At 38.8% G+C, this 18287-nt stretch overlaps 1 protein-coding gene across 4 annotated transcripts in view; it reads left to right on the forward strand.

Annotated features, from left to right (window-relative positions):
* Positions 1 to 18287, forward strand: part of TTBK2 (tau tubulin kinase 2) — a 145141-nt gene that overhangs the window by 97010 nt on the left and 29844 nt on the right. For all 4 annotated transcript variants that reach the window (XM_033435663.2, XM_004273940.3, XM_033435665.2 and 1 more), the window contains one exon: positions 14412 to 14569. In XM_033435663.2, the coding sequence (XP_033291554.1) occupies positions 14412 to 14569 (158 nt within the window). The remainder of the gene's footprint in view (positions 1 to 14411; positions 14570 to 18287) is intronic.

Consider the following 18287-nt stretch of genomic DNA (forward strand, 5'->3'; position numbering starts at 1 on the left):
CAAAGTTAAAATTTTCGGAAGGCATAGATGGGCTGCTTGTGAAGCAAACAAACAAGAGGTTGAGCTAGAGTAACAAGGGGGAACATCCCATAAAATAAAATGTGAGGGAAGGTCTCTCTCGCTTAAGCTGCCCTTTCAGCTGAGCCCTAAAAAATGGGACTGTATTGGCCATGTGGAGAGCAAAGACAAGAGAAAGAAGGTTACAAGCAAAAGGAAGAACATGAGCATAGGCTCTGATGTGAGAAAGGAACGGAAAGAAGACAAGTGGCTAGAATGTAGCAAATGAGGGGAGAAAGTGGTTTGAGACAAGATTGGAAAGTAAGGCAGAGGCCAAGGTGATACAGGGCCTTGTCAGCCTTGTTAAGGAGTTTGATTTTATTCTAGTGCAACAGGAAGCCTTGGAGTCTAGTAAACAGGAGCATGGTGATCCAATTTGTGTTTGAAGAGGATTGCTTTTGTAGTTGTGTGTGTTCAGATGAGGCAGAGAATTAGAGACTACTTAGGAAGGTATTGAGAGAGGCTGAGCTATGCCTTAGAAAGAGAGAAATGTTTTAAAAACCAGTGTGTTAACACCACAAAGGTTTATTTTTTGCTCACAAAACAGTGTAGTTAAGTTGGGCTCTCTCCTGGGCAACTCTCAAGTGGTATCTTGAACATCCAGGCTCCACCCATATTCTGACACTGCTGTCTTTAATCCATGGCCTTTACAGTCATCAGGAAAGGGAAGAGCAAGTATGGATGATGGTTTAGGGGTTTCAGACCAGGCCTGGAAGTGATCTAAACACTTGGGCATATACCCCTGTGACCAGAACCCATTCACATTGGCTCAATTCTAACTGCAAGGGAGGCTGGGAGATAGCATCTTCCTAGGCAAGGAATGATGATCGTCTTGACTTGGATATAAGCAGTGGAGATGGAGAGAAGTGGATGAATTCTTGCTTTCCCTCTTTTAATTATCTCCTTTCATTCTCAGTTGTACTTATGTGTTCCATAAGTACCCCTCAGTGCAGTCAAATTGGACTCCTAGCACTTCTTCCAGCTTGTCCTGCCTGGTATGCCTGTGTTTCATAACGCTGCTTGTCTTATGAAATTGAAGGCCCGACTCAGATGCCAGAGTCTCCTCTGATTCCTTTCAGACAGGAGTGATTTCTTATGCTAAACTTTTATAGTGGTACTTTGTTTTCTCTCTTTACTAGATAAATTCCATTAGAGCCAGTACCTTGCACATTTATCTCAGTTTTCTCAAGAAGTTAGCACAATGATAGGCATTTAATAAAAGTTTGCCAAATTGAATGAAATCTGCTTAATCTGATGATGGCTTCTGTTAAATGCAAACTCTCTGAAGACAAAACTGTTTTGTTCACTCTTGCACTCCTAGCACCCAGCATAGTAGGCATTCAGTGTATGTCTGAGTCAATGAATGGGTATTTGATATAACTATATAGAATACAGTAGAGTCACAGAACATCCATGTTTACTTGACTCACTTAAATTCAACTGCATATGCAGGAGATGGAACAATTTTAACGTGTCTGTGATTCTGCTTGCCCTTTGGCTCAGCCATGCCCTGTGTGCCTTTGTGAATCTGTTGTTCCCTCAGTCTTTTTCTCATTCACAGCAATCAGGTTGCACTGACTATGATTCTAATGTTTAAAAGGACAGTAATTTGGGGGGTACAATATAACCCCTAAATGTAGGTAGCTTCATTCACATGAATCTGAAGAAATAGAAGTCTCTCCCAATGCTGGAGAAAAAAATCTAGCTATTTTGCATCTAGTACAACTACTATCCTGTACTTTATTTATGGGCATCTTAAGAAGCTTTCAAGGATAATTTCAACTTTATACTGTTTTTGCCTTGCCTGGTATATGGTCAGACCACTCAAGATGGCTGTTCTCTTGCTCTCTGTACATCCCCTGCTCGACCAGTCCCTGCTTCATCTACACCCTGCTCACATGGATGGCCTTGCCCCCTGGCCCAGCTTGTGATTCTAGTTCTTAGGCCAGAACAGCTCCACCTGCTAGTTTATTAAAGGGAAACATCAGCCCTTGTGATGGTCATTAATCTGAGGGGCTGTGAGGGACGTGCCCCATTTGCTGGTTTCTCTGGTAACTGATGAGCCAAGCTGACATCAATTTCCCCTATCAGTGGTAGCCTCCTTCTTCCCCTAGTAGTGAAGATTGCTGCCATGACCTGCCTGCTGTCTGCCATGCACCGGTGGGTGTTGCTCCAGGACCCGTTTGCTGCGGACATGTAAGGTTCCCTTTCCAATAAACCACTGATGTCTCTGTCACTGTCTCTTGGCTCTTTCTTCAGTCTTGAGGCTTGGCAAATACAGGGCTTGCAGGCCTGTGGGGTGCAGCTCAACACCTGCTGACTGGCTGTAACTCTAACATGGTGGAAATGGCACTTAAAAGAGCTGTTTCAGTTGGTGCTTTGCTACACACCATTTGTATGGCCTTTCTAAACCTGTTTTCTTTTCTGTGAAATGGTGAAAATGCCTACCCCACAGTGTTGTTAAGATTTTAATGAGGTAATTGTGAGAATGTTTTGTAAATTGTAAAGCATCATGTAAATGAAAGTGGTTTTACATGTACCTCAGTGACACACTGCGTTTGCTTATAATTATCACATTTTTCTTCATTCTTGTATTGTACTCAACGTTACTTCTATGTTAATAGAACTTCTATTTCCTTTATGATGCTTTGTCCTGTTATGGCAAAAAGGAAATGTTGCTTACCTTTTTCATTGAGCTTTTTAGGAGGCATCGAGAAGCTTAGACATTGCCAGTTTACCTTGTGGGCTGATGAGCACCTGGAAGAAATGACATTGGTATCAGGCAGCACAGTGGCTGAGCAACCATGCTGTCTCACACTGCCTCAGGTCCCCTGGGGTAGCCGACCAAGGGGCACTCCTGAGTCATCCTAGTATCTTAGAGCTGGTGAAAACAGCCTAAAACTCTGAAGTTTCTTCAACTAATTCTCTTTATTTGATCTTTCTTTTTTTGGTTCTGTTCTCCAAAGGATGCGTGCAATGTAATTTTTTTTTCCCTCTACCAATGCTGCTAAAAAACCCCCAGAAGAGGAGAGAAATCTAGAGCCTGTGCATTTCTTTTCCTCTATTGCATCTACTTATCACTGAAGTGAGGCAGTTTCTTTTGCCGTAAATAGTCTATCTTTGGATCAGCAAAGCCAGCATTGTCATTGTGCTCTGCTGGTTAAGTGCTTTATTGATCCATTAATTTACCATTTATTAACTGAGAAGGAATCAGGCTTCTCAGTCCTCAATATCACATTACAAATAGTTCTTGTTTTTCAAAGACTGGACTTTGCCTGCATTTTCTTTGAAAGGGCAAACTGGGATTTCATGTGGAGATAAATATGATAAAGCTATTGATTGCATTTGTGCTAAGGATAAGAGGAGGGGTGCTTCCCTAAGGCATTATGTCTATGTCAGATGAATGATTGCTATAAAGAATAAGGGTATTGCCCTACCCACTCAAGCCTGGGAAACCTGCTGAGCTCCCAGGTCAGGTCCCCTGCCCTCCGAAGAACCCTCCAGGCCACGTGGGTCCTGGGGACATAGGAGGGAGGCCCTCCTGGGGGAGAACAGGAAAGGCAGGCGGGAGGGGCCCTCCAGGACCGGAGGAGCAGGAGTGGGAGAGGAGCAGAGGGCGTTTGCCTCACCCACTAGGGCCCACAAAGCCTGCTGGGCTCCCAGGCCGGGTCTCACACCCTCTGAGACCAGAGGCACGCCTGGACCCCTTCTGTTCCATTGAGCCTAAGCCCCACACCCCCCAGGGCCTTTTCCAGCCCTGTGGGTCCTAAGCATAGGCCCCACCCACTGCCCAAACTCCACCCCTCCCTAGGCCCTGCCCACCACAGCTAAGGCTTTTTCCACCTTTTTTTTTAAGTTATTGTGGTTCTGTTTTACCTTCCGGTTGTTGTTTCATCTATATTTTTATTTTTTTATAGTCTTTCTAACAAATCTGTTAGTTTCCTAGTCTAATTTTACTTTTTACTCTTTGTTTTTTTTTGTTTGTTTGTTTTTTTTGCCACCCCATGCGGCTTGTGGGATCTTGGTTCATGAGCTGGGGGCCATCAAGCCAAAGCTCCTGTGGTGGGAGCTCTGAGTCCAAACCACTGGACTAACAGAGAACCTCAAACCCCAAGGACTGTTCATCGGAGGTCTCCCGGTGGTCCTCATCTTGGCACCGAGACCCAGGTCTACCCAACAGCCTACAAACTCCACTGTTGGAAGCCTCAGGCCAAACAACCAGTAGGAGAGGAACACAATCCCAACCATCAAAAAAAAAAAAAAAAAGAGACAGCAAAAAAACATATCACAGATGAAGGAGCAGGTAAAAACCTACAAGACCAAATAAATGAAGAGGAAATAGGCAATCTACCTGAAAAACAATTCGGAGTAATGATAGTAAAGATGATCCAGAATCTTGGAAATAGAATGGAGGCATGGACTGAGAAAATACAAGAAATGCTTAACAAAGATCTAGAAGAACTAAAGAACAAACAAACAGTGATGAACAGCACAATAACTTGAGATGAAAAATACACTAGAAGGAGTCAATAACAGAATAACTGTGGCAGAAGAAAGAATAAGTGAGCTGGAAGACAAAGTGGTGGAAATAACTGCTGAGGAACAGAATAAAGAAAAAAGAATGAAAAGAATTGAAGACAATCACAGAGACCTCTGGGAGAACACTAAACACACCAACAGTCAAATTATAGGGGTCCCAGAAGAACAGAAAAAGAAAGGGTTTGAGAAAATGTTTGAAGAGATTATAGTGGAAAATTTCCCTAACATGGGAAAGGAAATAGTCACCCAAGTCCAGGAAACACAGAGAATAAACCCCAGGAGAAACACACCAAGATAGATATTAATCAAAATAACAAAAATTAAATTCAAAGAAAAAATATTAAAACCAGCAAAGGGAAAAATAAAAAGTAACATACAAAGGAATCCCCGTAAGATTATCAGCTGATTTTTCAGCAGAAACTCTGCAGGCCAGGAGGGAGTGGCAGGATATACTTAAAGTCATGAAAGAGAAAAACCTACAATCAAGATTACTCTAGGGGCTTCCGTAGTGGCGCAGTTGTTGAGAGTCCGCCTGCCGATGCAGGGGACACGGGTTCGTGCCCCGGTCCGGGAAGATCCCACATGCCATGGAGCGGCTGGGCCCATGAGCCATGGCCGCTGAGCCTGCGCGTCCGGAGCCTGTGCTCTGCAACGGGAGAGGCCACAACAGTGAGAGGCCCGCGTACCACAAAAAAAAAAAGATTACTCTACCCAGCAAGGATCTCATTCAGATTCGACAGAGAAATCAAAAGCTTTTCAGACAAGCAAAAGCTAAGAGAATTCACCACCACCAAACGAGCTTTACAGCAAATGCTAAAGAAACTTCTCTAGGCAGGAAACACAAGGGAAGAAAAAGACCCACAAAAACACACCAAAACAACTAAGAAAATGGTAAAGGAGCATACATATTGATAATAACCTTGAATGTAAATGGATTAAATGCCCCAATCAAAACACACAGACTGGCTGAATGGATACAAAAACAAGACCCATATATATGCAGTCTACAGGAGACCCACTTCAAACCTAGGGACACGTACAGACTGAAAGTGAAGGGATGGAAAAAGATACTGCATGCAAATGGAAATCAAAAGAAAGCTGGAGTAGCAATACTCATATCAGATAAAATAGACTTTAAAATAAAGACTGTTATAAGAGATAAGGAAGGACACTACATAATGATCAAGGGATCAATCCAATAAGAAGATATAACAATTATAAATGTTTATGCACCCAACATAGGAGCACCTCAGTACATAAGGCAAATGCTAACAACCATGAAAGGGGAAATCGACAGTAGCACAATAATAGCAGGGGACTTTTAACACCCCACTTAAACCAATGGACAGATCATCCAAACAGAAAATAAATAAGGAAACAAAGCTTTAAATGACACAACAGACCAGATAGATTTAATTGATATTTATAGAACATTCTACCCGAAAGTGGCAGAATACAGTTTCTTCTCAAGTGCACACGGATCATTCTCCAGGATAGATCACATCTTGGGTCACAAATCAAGCCTTGGAACATTTAAGAAAACTGAAATTGTATCAAGCATCTTTTCTGACCACAACACTATGAGATTGGAAATCAATTACAGGAAAAAAACTGTAAAAGACATGAATACATGGAGGCTAAACAGTGCACTACTGAATAACCAAGAGATCACTGAAGAAATCAAAGAAGAAATAAAAAAATACATAGAAACAAATGACAATGAAAACACAACGACCCAAAACCTATGGGATGCAGCAAAAGCAGTTCTAAGAAGGAAGTTTATAGCAATTCAATCTCACCTCAAGAAACAAGAAAAATCTCAAATAAACAATCTAACCCTACACCTAAAGCAACTAGAGAAAGAAGAACAAGAAAACCCAGAGTCAGTAGAAGGAAAGAAATCATAAAGATCAGAGCAGAAATAAATGAAATAGAAACAAAGAAAACAATAGTAAATATCAATAAAACTAAAAGCTGGTTCTTTGAGAAGATAAACAAAATTGATAAACCATTAGCCAGACTTATCAAGAAAAAGAGGGAGAGGACTCAAGTCAATAAAATTAGAAATGAAAAAGGAGAAGTTACAACAGACACTGCAGAAATACAAAATATCCTAGGAGACTACTACAAGCAACTCGATGCCAATAAAATGGACAACCTGGAAAAAATGGACAAATTTGGGAAAGGTACAATTTTCTAAGACTGAACCAGGAAGAATTAGAAAATATAAACAGACCTATCACAAGTAATGAAATTGAAACTGTAGTTAGAAATCTTCCAACAAACAAAAGTCCAGGACCAGATGGCTTCAGAGGTGAATTCTATCAAATATTTAGAGAAGAGCTAAAACCAATCCTTTTCAGACTCTTCCAAAAAATTGCAAAGGGAGGACCACTCCCAAATTCATTCTACGAGGGCACCATCACCCTGGTACCAAAATCAGAAAAAGATATCACAAAAAAAGAAAATTATAGACCAATATCACCAATGAACATAGATGCAAAAATCCTGAACAAAATACTAGCAAAAAACATAATAAAAGGATCATACACCATGACCAAGTGGGATTTATCCCAGGGATGGCACAGATTCTTCAATATACACAAATCGATTAATGTGATACACCATATTAACAGATTAAGGAGTAGAAACCATATGATCATCTCAAAGGTGCAGAAAAAGCTTTTGACAAAATTCAACGCTGATTTATGATAAAAACTCTCCAGAAAGTGGGCATAGAGGGAACCTACCTCAACATAATAAAGGCCATATATGACAAACCCACATCAAACATCATACTACATGGTGAAAAACTGAAAGTATTTCCACTAAGATCAGGAACAGGACAAGGATGTCCACTCTTGCCACTCTTACTTAACACAGTTTTGGAAGTCTTAGCCACGGCAATCAGAGAAGAAAAAGAAATAAAAGGAATACAAATTAGAAAAGAAGAAGTAAAACTGTCACTGTTTGCAGATGACATGATACTATACAAGAAAATCCTAAAGATGCCACCAGAAAACTACTAGAACTACTAAAACTAGTAGAACCAAATCAATGAATTTGGTAAGGATACAAAATTAATACACGGAAATCTGTGGCATTTCTATACACTAATAATGAAAGATCAGAAAGAGAAATTAAGGAAACAATCCCATTTACCATTGCAACAAAAAGAATAAAATACCTAGGAATAAACCTACCTAAGGAGGTGAAGACTTGTACTCAGAAAACTATAAAACACTGAAGAAAGAAATCAAAGGTGACATAAACAGATGGAGAAACAGACCATGTTCTTGGATTGGAAGAATCAATACTGTGAAAATGACTATGCTACCCAAAGCAATCTACAGATTCAGTGCAACCTCTATCAAACTATGAATGGCATTCTTCACAGAACAAGAACAAAAAGTTTTACAATTCGTATGGAAACACAAAAGCCCCCAAATAGCCAAAGCAATTTTGAGAAAGAAAAACAGAGCTGGAGTAATCAGGCTCCCAAATTCAAACTATACTGCAAAGCTACAGTAATCAAGACAGTATGGTACTGGCACAAAAACAGAAATATAGATCAATGGTACAGGATAGAAAGCCCAGAGATAAACCCACACACCTATGGTCAACTAATCTATAACAAAGGAGCCACGAACATACAGTGGAGAAAAGACAGCCTCTTCAATAAGTGGTTCTGGGAAAACTGGACAGCTACCTGTAGAAGAATGAACTTAGAACACTACCTAACACCATACACAAAAATAAACTCCAGATGGACTAAAGACCTAAATGTAAGACCAGACACTATAAAACTCTTAGAGGAAAACACAGGAAAAACACTCTTTGACATAAACCACAGCAAGATCTTTTTTGATCCACCTCCTAGAGTAATAAAACTAAAAACAAAAATAAACAGATGGACCTAATTAAATTTAAAAGCTTTTGCACAGCAAAGGGAACCATAAACAGGACGAAAAGACAACCCTCAGAATTGGAGAAAATATTTGCAAACAAATCAAGGGACAAAGAATTAATCTCCAAAATATACGAACAGCTCATAGAGCTCAATATCAAAAAACCAAACTATTAAAATATGGACGGCGTTGGCCAAAGTAGGTCACATGGCCAAGCCCAGTCAGTGTAGGAGAGCAGTATCAAAAAAAAAAAAATGGGCGGAAGACCTAAATAGACATTTCACCAAAGAAGACATACAGATGGCCAAGAGGCACATGAAAAGATGCTCAACATCACTAATTATTAGAGAAATACAAATCAAAACTACAATGAGATATCACCTCACACCGGTCAGAATGGCCATTATCAAAAAATCTAGAAACGATAAATGCTGGAGAGGATGTGGTGAAAAGGGAACCCTCCTGCACTGTTGGTGGGAATGTAAATTGATACAACCACTATGGAGAACAGTATGGAGGTTCCTTAAAAAACTAAAAATAGAACTACCATATGACCCAGCAATCCCACTACTGGGCATATACCCTGAGAAAACCATAATTCAAAAAGAGATGTGTACCACAGTGTTCATTGTGGCACTGTTTACAATAACCAGGACATGGAAGCAACCTAAATGTCCCATTGACAAATGAATGGATAAAGAAGATGTGGCACATATATACAATGGAGTATTACTCAGCCATAAAAAGAAACAAAATTGAGCTATTTGTAGTGGTGTGGATGGACCTGTCATACAGAGTGAAGTGAGTCAGAAAAAGAAAAACAAATACCGTATGCTAACGCATATGCATGGAATCTAACAACAAAAAAAAAGGTACTAATGAACCCAGTGGCAGAGCAGGAATAAAGTTGTAGACATAGAGAATGGACTTGAGGACACAGGGGTGAGGGGGAAGCTGGGGTGAAGTGAGAGTAGCATTGACATATATACACTACCAAATGTAAAATAGATAGCTAGTGGGAAGCAGCCGCATAGCACAGGGAGATCAGCTTGGGACTTTGCAATGACCTAGAGGGGTGGGATAGGGAGGGCGGGAGGGAGGCTCGAGGGAGGGGATATGGGGATATATGTATGCATGTAGCTGATTCGCTTTGTTGTACAACAAACTAACAGCATTGTGAAGCAATTGTACTCTAATAAAGATGTATTTAAAAAAAAAAGAATAAGGATGTTCCAGGTGGTGGGATTATTGCATCACACATTTTTGGGACTACACATGCTTACGTATACAATTAATTTATTTTAGATAACGCATTTTTGTTAATTTTTTTCTTGTTATTAAAATACATATCATAATACAAGTTTGGAAATTACAGAAAATAGAAAGTCTGAATAATTCAGAATCTCATTACCCAGACATAGTGCCTGATTTTTATGTACGTTTTTGTGTCTTGAATGTTTTAGAAAAAGCATTTTATTATATATCCCATTAGAATTAAGATTAAGAAAAACTACCTCTTATTCGTAAGTGCAATCAGAAGGGAAACTGACACAAATAATCAACAACAGTAGCCACATAAAAAGTAGTATTGCATTGTTATCTGTCCAGATCTTCCTCAGGTCCTCCCTCCTCTTTTCTTCCCCCGCCCCCGCGACATCCCCCCCACCAGTCTCCTTCCCCCAACCTCCTCCCTTTCTCTACTTCCGTTCAAGGAAGATTCACCTTCCTGATGATGTTATGCTTCTAGTGTTTCTCACACTATTTCAGCAATTTCTCCTATTGCAGCAAAGTATGAGCATGTTCTCAAGAGGTCTGGGAACAGTCTTAAAGTGTCAGCCATAAGTCCCCAGTTTCTTTGTATTCTCTTGATTTATCGTAAAGGTTCCTGTGAATTTTGCTTTCTAACTTCTTTGTGTTCATTGTATTATAAAATATTATATTAAATGTCTAACTCTGAGTAAAATTCTCCAGGAAGCTGTGCCACATTTATCAAATGACTTTAAACTCTCTCTGGCATATGGCTGCATCCCCTGAGGGTGCACATTACCCTAATTTGAGAAACCTGGGCTCTTTAGATAAGTTTGTATTTTCTAAGAATACATTATTAAATAGAAGAATTAAAGGAGTCATATATATACTGGATTTCCAGTGATTCTCAGTGGAGAGATATGGATCATGTCTTCCTAGAGGGAAGTGTCAGAATCATCTGGAAGCTTTTTTCAGATTTTGCTCTGCTTCCTTTTCAGTTTGAGAATTACTGCACAGTGAGCTCCTGTTCTGATTGGAAAGTGAAAGTGTTTTAATCCTCAGTAGTATTGGGCTATAAAAAAGGATGAGGACCACAAGTTTTATTTATTTATTTACACATACATACATATATGTGTATATGTATATTTGATTTATAAGGTTAATGATTTATATTCTGAAATCAATTTGAATGAGTAACTGAATTGAGTTTTCTGGTCTTATTATTTATTTTAGCCAAATGTGATATGATGAATTCAGTTACCAAAAAAAAAAGGCCTTGAGTTGTCTTATTTCTGCTATCCCAGTCTGTTGAAGTTTAGGATTTAGAGCAACCGTGGTCCTGAATTAGAAAATTATTCTGCTACATTAGAAATGTTTTGCTCTTTAAGGTATCTGCAGAGCTCTAATCATCTGACCATTTGTTCCCAGTAGGGTGCCTTCAGTGCTTCAGTGCTTTAAGCTTTCCTTCTATTTCTTTTGTTATGTGCCCTCCATCCTTCTGCCTCCTGCTGCTGGTCTCAAGTTATCAGCATCATAGTAACAAACTGTTTCTTATTTTTGGACCAATGGCATATGCTACATTTTCTAAGACATACAATACCATGATAAATGTAAGAAAAGAATTCCATCATCTGACAATAAAAACTGTTTAGGACCATGCCTATTGCCACGCAGTACAGGCAGAGCATTTAGCAGTAGCTGTCTGAGTACTCACACAACAGAGCAGATGCTGCCTTGTGGATAGGGACTCCACCTTTCAGGAAAGAAACATGTCACTCTGTGGGAACCTATGAGAACCTCAATTTCCAGAGTTAGAAAGAGGTCCAAGGTCTGCTGTTTCAGTTCTCAGGTGCAGGGTTTCAATCCTCATGTGCAGGGTTTCAGTCCATCTTCCTTTCATCCTTTGTGTTTTCTAAAGCCCTCTACCTCTGACAATTTGGGAAGATCTAAGCTGTAACATCGATAACTTATGTCAACAAAAATAGGACCAAAATAAAAATCCCAAGGTTTTATAACTATGCCTTTCCCAATTCCTGTTAGCTTTTTAGTTTCCTTTTCTACATCTATTATTTTTGGGGGGGGGGGACTTAAACAAAAGGTAGGTTCATGTGAATCTTTCAGCAAGTATTAGTACAAATAAACATTTATTCTCGAACTTTTTAGAGTACTATTTAAGGGTTCTGCACCCACAATTCCAATATTTTTTTCCCACACCACCAAGCAATTCTCTGACGCCAGCTGGATTCCTAAAATTTAACTCAATTCTGACACCATCTACCCAGAGATAAATAGCATCAGATTTCACAGGTTAAGGACTCATTCCCACAAGACTACCTTCCACTTTAGATACCAATTACAAGTCCTAGTTGTCATGTGTACTTCTGACTGACTGGCTATAAATTGGAGGTTGCCATGACCCCGTCCTTGGGTTTGATTAACTTGCTAGAGTGGCTCATAGGCCTTGGGAAGCCAGTTTTCCCCCTAGATTACCAGTTAATTACAAAGGATATAACTCAAGTAGCCAGATGGAAGAACTGCATGTAACAAGGTATGAGGAAAGGGTGTGGAGCTTCCATGCCCTCTCCAAGGGCACCACTCTCAGTACCTCCACATGTTCACCAACCTGGAAGGTCTCTGAAGCCCATCCTTTTGGGTTTTTATGGAGGCTTCATTATATAGGAATGATTGATTAAATCATTGACCACTGGTAATTGATTCAACCTCCAACCTCTCTTCCCTCCCCTGGAGGCCAGGGGTGTGGGACTGAAAGTTCCAACCCTCTAATCACATGGTTGGTTCCTCTGGTGACCAGCCTCCATCCTTAGGTGCTTTCCAAAAGTCACCTTATTAACATAAACCCAGTTGTGGTAGAAAGGGGTTTGTTATGAATAACAAGACACCCATTTCACCTTTATGGCTCTGAAGTGATTTCAGGAACGGAGGAGTAGAGATCAAATACTATAACAAAAAATGCTCCCACTGCTCTTATCTCTCAGAAAATTTCAAGGGTTTTGGGAGCTGTGAGTCAGGAACTGTGGACAAAGACCAAATATATATGAGAAATGTATTTTTGATCCTCTAAATGACCAAATATTTATTTCATATAAATCACAATATGGCATTCTTAGACATAAGGCATTGGTTAGATACAGTGATGAGCAAGATCAGACATGTACCAGCCTCGTGGAGCTTACAGTCTGGGTGAAATCAAATAATCAAAAATAACTATAAGCTTATAATTGATAGCATTTGACCATCTCCTTGTTGAGGTGGTTTCTTCACTTGGTATCTAGAACACCACACACCTGTTTCCTACCTCACTGGCCACTCCTTGTTTTGTTTTGTTTTTCTGCTGAGTCCATCTCTTCTTTCCATCTAAATATTGGAGTGCCCTAAGCCTTAGCCCTTGTTACCCACTCTCCTTAGATGATATCACCTAGTCATATGGCTTTAAATAATACCCGTTAATATCAATATGCTGATGACTCTCAAATTTGTATCTATATTCGCTATTCCTCCCTAAACACCGTAAAACTTTCAATATCCCAATCCTCACATTCACTGCTTTCCATCTCAGTAAATGGCACCACCATTTACCCAGTGGCTTGGGACAGAAATATAAATTACTCTTTTATTCTTTCTTTACTTTCACAGCTTTCATCTAATCTCTCAGTAAGTTCTGTTGGCTCCACAAATTATGTCCAAATCCTACCACTTCTTATCACCTCCACTGTTACCATGCTGGCTCAGTTGACAGTAGCCTGCTAAATGGTCATCTCTTCCTAGCACCCTCATCCCCCTCCTATTTATGGCATCTGTTCTCCACTTCTTAGCCAGAGTAATCTCTTTAAAGCTTAAAACAGACCTTTGTAAAAAATCCTCCAGTGAAGAAGTGCTGATTTCAGGTCTGCGGCAGGAAATGTACAAAATGAATCTCTGAGGATAGGATACTAACAGAGTAAGAGAAATGATGAGATATTAATCCAATTTTAATCATAAAATTGACAATGTTGCATACTGTCAAACATAAAGGAAGGTCTTTATGAGATTTTTCTCAATATTACATTAGACTTTTGGAATTTAAAGACAAAAATGGAATAATATATAATATAAATAAAATAATAGAGCAGATTTCTTTTTGATAATTCATGTGCACACACACACAGTTTAAGAATTTTTCAAACCCACAAAAAAATTCTAAGGCAGCACAATGAACTTTTATATGCCTCTTAACCTAGATATACCACCTGTTAACCCGGTCACTTATTTAAGTTGAACCATATATGCCCCTTTTTGACACACACAAAAAAGTGATCACATGGTTGAAACTGAATGCACACATACACATACAATACACATTTCCTTTTGCCAAACCATCAGAAAGTAGGTTTTAAGTATGACACTTCATTATTTATCTTCCAAGAAAAAATACATTATCCTACATAACTAAAAACCAGTATCTCAACTGAGAAAAATCAATATTAATTGAATATCATCATCCATATATAATCCTTATTCAAATTCCCCTATTTGTATCATCAGGCTTTTAAAAAAAGTCATACTACTAAACTAATTTAAGAGTCTGAGGTGCTGTCTCTTATAGAATAAGTGATTATGTTTACTGTTGGCTTACTCTAGTTTTTTCCTTTCGTGGTTTAGCTTCTTGCATCCGTGTTTGACAACAGCATCAAGACCTTTGGAGTAATTGAGAGTGACCCTTTCGACTGGGAGAAGACTGGAACTGATGGCTCCCTCACCACCACCACTACTTCTACCACTCCTCAGCTGCACACCCGCTTGACCCCTGCGGCAATCGGGTATGTCCTAAACAGGTGGTTCATCAGTGTCTTTCCTAGATGTGTTGTATCAATATTAGCAGAAATGTCTTTTATGCCATCCAGGTTCCCTCAGATGACCAAATGCTAAGACATAGGGATGGCTATGGGTTTCCTTGAATTAACATTGCTCTTATATATGCCTTTGTTTGGATTTACTTTTCTTAGAAAGTACTTAAAGATTATACCGTGAAATGGCAGCTTAGAGCTTGTGTTACTCATTAATGTCAGATGTACAGTAGATTTTCTCCAAAATGAGAAGGGGCATTTGTTGCATTTACTACTAAAGAATAGATGGGACCCCGGAACAAGAACAAGCCACAATTATTTCTGACTACACTGTGCTTAAGTTTAGTGGGAACAAAACGTGTAGCTACTCCTCTTATGAAAGTGATTAATTTTCAAGGTGTATTAGGAAGAGGTTAGTGTATTTCCATCTTCTTGGGGGGTTTTTTGTTTGTTTTTTGATTTTTTTTCCTGTATATACATTAAATACAGTTGCTTTTGTTTGTTGTTTTTCTATTTCGGGGGGGTTGTCTTTTTTTCTGACCCCCCCTTTTTTTACCTGCTCTAGTTGGTTTAAAAGAAAAAGTAAATAGGGAAAAATCATCATACAATGAGCTAATTGGAACACTTTATCACTAATCCATTGCTTTGTTTTTACATTGAGATGAGATCACTAGAGCTTATTGAATCAGAAAAGCTTACATGGACTCATATAACTGGAGATGATATCCCTGATTAGTTAGTCTAAGAATTCTTAAATGTGAGACCTTGACTAGCTATAGTAGAATCACCACAGATGTTTGTTTAAAATACCCATTTGTAGGACTCACCCCAGACCTACTGAATCAGAATGTCTAGGGGTATGGCACAGAAGTCCATATGCATCAGATGTTTCTCATGCTTATCTTAGTTTGGGACTCGCTGCACTATTCCAGCCACCCCATTTTACAAATGAGGAAATAATTCTAACTCTGAGTGAATCATCCAACTTTAGCTAAAGATTAGTGACAGAGCTGGAGCCTATGTAGAAATTTTGATTCTTGCTTAAATGCTTTTGTCCTCCTTCTCCTTTGATTGTTGTTAGAAATAAATCTCACATTTGCAAAAATCCAGGTGATAGCACTTCAGGGTAGCTGAAGTCAATGAATAGATTTTAAGTTCCCATATCCCAAAGTTTTTTCCTAAAATAAGATAGAATAATAAGAAAGGAAAAATAAAACTATATAAAAGCTATGTCCTCAGCATAATTTGAAGACAAAGGATGCCCAAATCAAACTAACTGTAAGTAAAAAGAGAAAAAAACAAAACCCCAAGGCCTTATGTAATATCTCTTATGCTCCTGCCTCACCCAGCCCTGCCACGAAGCTTACTGAAGGCAGATCAATAAAAACTGTGGGAAGAGGAAAGTTAGCCCTGGGACTTAAGGTTGATTTAAAACGAACATCAGAAAGACTAAATCCATCCGAAGAATGAAAATACTAAAAAGTATACAGGTAGATCAGATAATAAACTACAGGGAGATAAAAATATTCATGATTCAAAACATGTAGCTTCTGAGGAAGAAAAAAGACAAAAAGGGAGAAATACCCTTTGTCAGTTGAATGGTGAAGGAAAAAAGCACATATCTGTTTGGGTCCAATCAGGAGAGAGAAACTACATAGTAATTTGAACAGGGAAAGATGATACAAAGAATTATTACCTATAACACAAAATTGGAATAATGTGGGATTGAAAAAGTAGAGAGAACCGTAAAGAATACAAGAATAGCAAATATAAAGTGCAGCTCCTACTCCTAGGGCTGAATTAAGCATCCAAGGAAAAGCTCCCTCAGTCCCCACCCCAGGGCTGAGTACTGACCTTGTTGGTGAGTGTATGTCCTCACTCATTGGATGGCAGGGAAGTTGCTCTAATGCCATACTGGTAGAATTTGCTGAAATATCTGCCCTCTGGAACTTGATGGAAATCTGCCCTCCGGAGTGCCAGAGAAAACGATTTACTGGAAGTGTCTTACTAGAGACACTCTGCTACAAAACTTATGGGTAGTAGGCATTGCTCTGGGAAGATATTGGTTGCTGCTGTCTGTGTACTGCAGGAGACAGGCACGGGGAAAGCCACACATGCTGGAGAAGCTTGACAAGCTGCACAGTGGAACCCAAAGCAAAACCCTTTCCTCCCGCAGGGTCTCTCCAGTGCCCTCTACTGACAAAACTCCCATGCCAGCTGGCAAAGGAAAAGAGTTAAAGGGCACAGATCCACTTTCACAGAATAGGCAATAAGGATGAATTTGGAGCTGAAAGGCAATAAATGAATAATTACAGAGGGGAAAAAGGAGAAATAAAATTTAATTACCTATAAGAAAAGAGAACTATAAAATCAGAAGATGCACAATATCTCCTCTGACCAAATAAAAATCCACTAAAGTGTTTGGACTTTGCTATACTGACAGAGGAGGGCACCAGTTAATCTGTGAATCCTGTAAAACATTCCAATGCCACAAAAATGAACAAGAAAAATATTTTAAATATCCATAAAGTGTTATTTCAAAAACTCAAGAAAATCTAATACATATTTACTAAGGAAGTTTCCTGTCAGGAATAAACAACTATGAAGAAGAAAATTATAAGACAGAACCCCAAATGGAACTGAATACGTTCATGCATTGAAGATATGGATAACCACCTTGGATCAGAAATTTGAAAACTAAGAAATAGAGTGAGTGTGGTGTGGGGAGGGAGAGAAGAAAGAAAAGGAAAAGATGGAGGAAACAATGAAATGATAGTTCGTTGAACTCAGGAAAGAAATGGAAGAAAAAGATATCTCACAATTGAATAAATCACAAGGTGCGCAAAGGACAGTAGACGCAAATGAAAGTTTAATAAAGGGCATTGAATAAGGTCAGGGGGAAAAAAGCCCCAAGAGAATGAAAATAAAGAAATCATGTAAAAGGGCTAGAGAGAAAGTAGTGCCAATGGAAGGCGGAGAAGGAATAGCATTCATATTGTTAGAGTCCCTGAAGAAGAAAAACAAAACAATAACAATTAAAACTGAGAAACTCAATAGCAAAAGGTTAAATAAGGAAACGGGACTAAGAGCATTTAAAAAGGTAAATGTCCAAAGGTGACCATTAGAACAAAAAGGCAAACCTTCTAAAATATATATTCTTAAAAGTTTATAAATTAAAGTACAAAGAATACTCATCTTGTAGAGAAAGAAATATAGCAAATATGACAAAATACCCATAATTATAAAATACTATGACAGAGTTAATACCAAACATATCAGTCATAGCAATAAATATGAATGGGGACATCTATTAAAAGAAAAAGATTTTTAGTTTGGTTTATATAGCTGTATACATATGCTGTATACAAGAGATATACCTAAAAAAACATGTTTCAGAAAGGGATGGACAAAGATAAACCAGAAAAATGGAAACAGTCAGAAGAGAATAACAATCCTGATATCAGACAATGTAGAGTTCAAGCCAAAATAAAGCTTTAAAAGTTATAGAGATGGAAGGGTACTTTTTAATGTTAAGTGTCACAGTTCACAAGTGGGACATAGTATTTATTAATATTTAGTCACCAGAATCACAACAGTCATCTTTAGGAAGCAACAACTGTGAGAGATTAAAGGAGACAAAGAAACACACTAGTAATTGGAGATTTTAATATACAACTCAGTTCAAGACTGA

Source organism: Orcinus orca, chromosome 2 (assembly GCF_937001465.1).
Source record: "Orcinus orca chromosome 2, mOrcOrc1.1, whole genome shotgun sequence".
NCBI lineage: Eukaryota > Metazoa > Chordata > Mammalia > Artiodactyla > Delphinidae > Orcinus > Orcinus orca.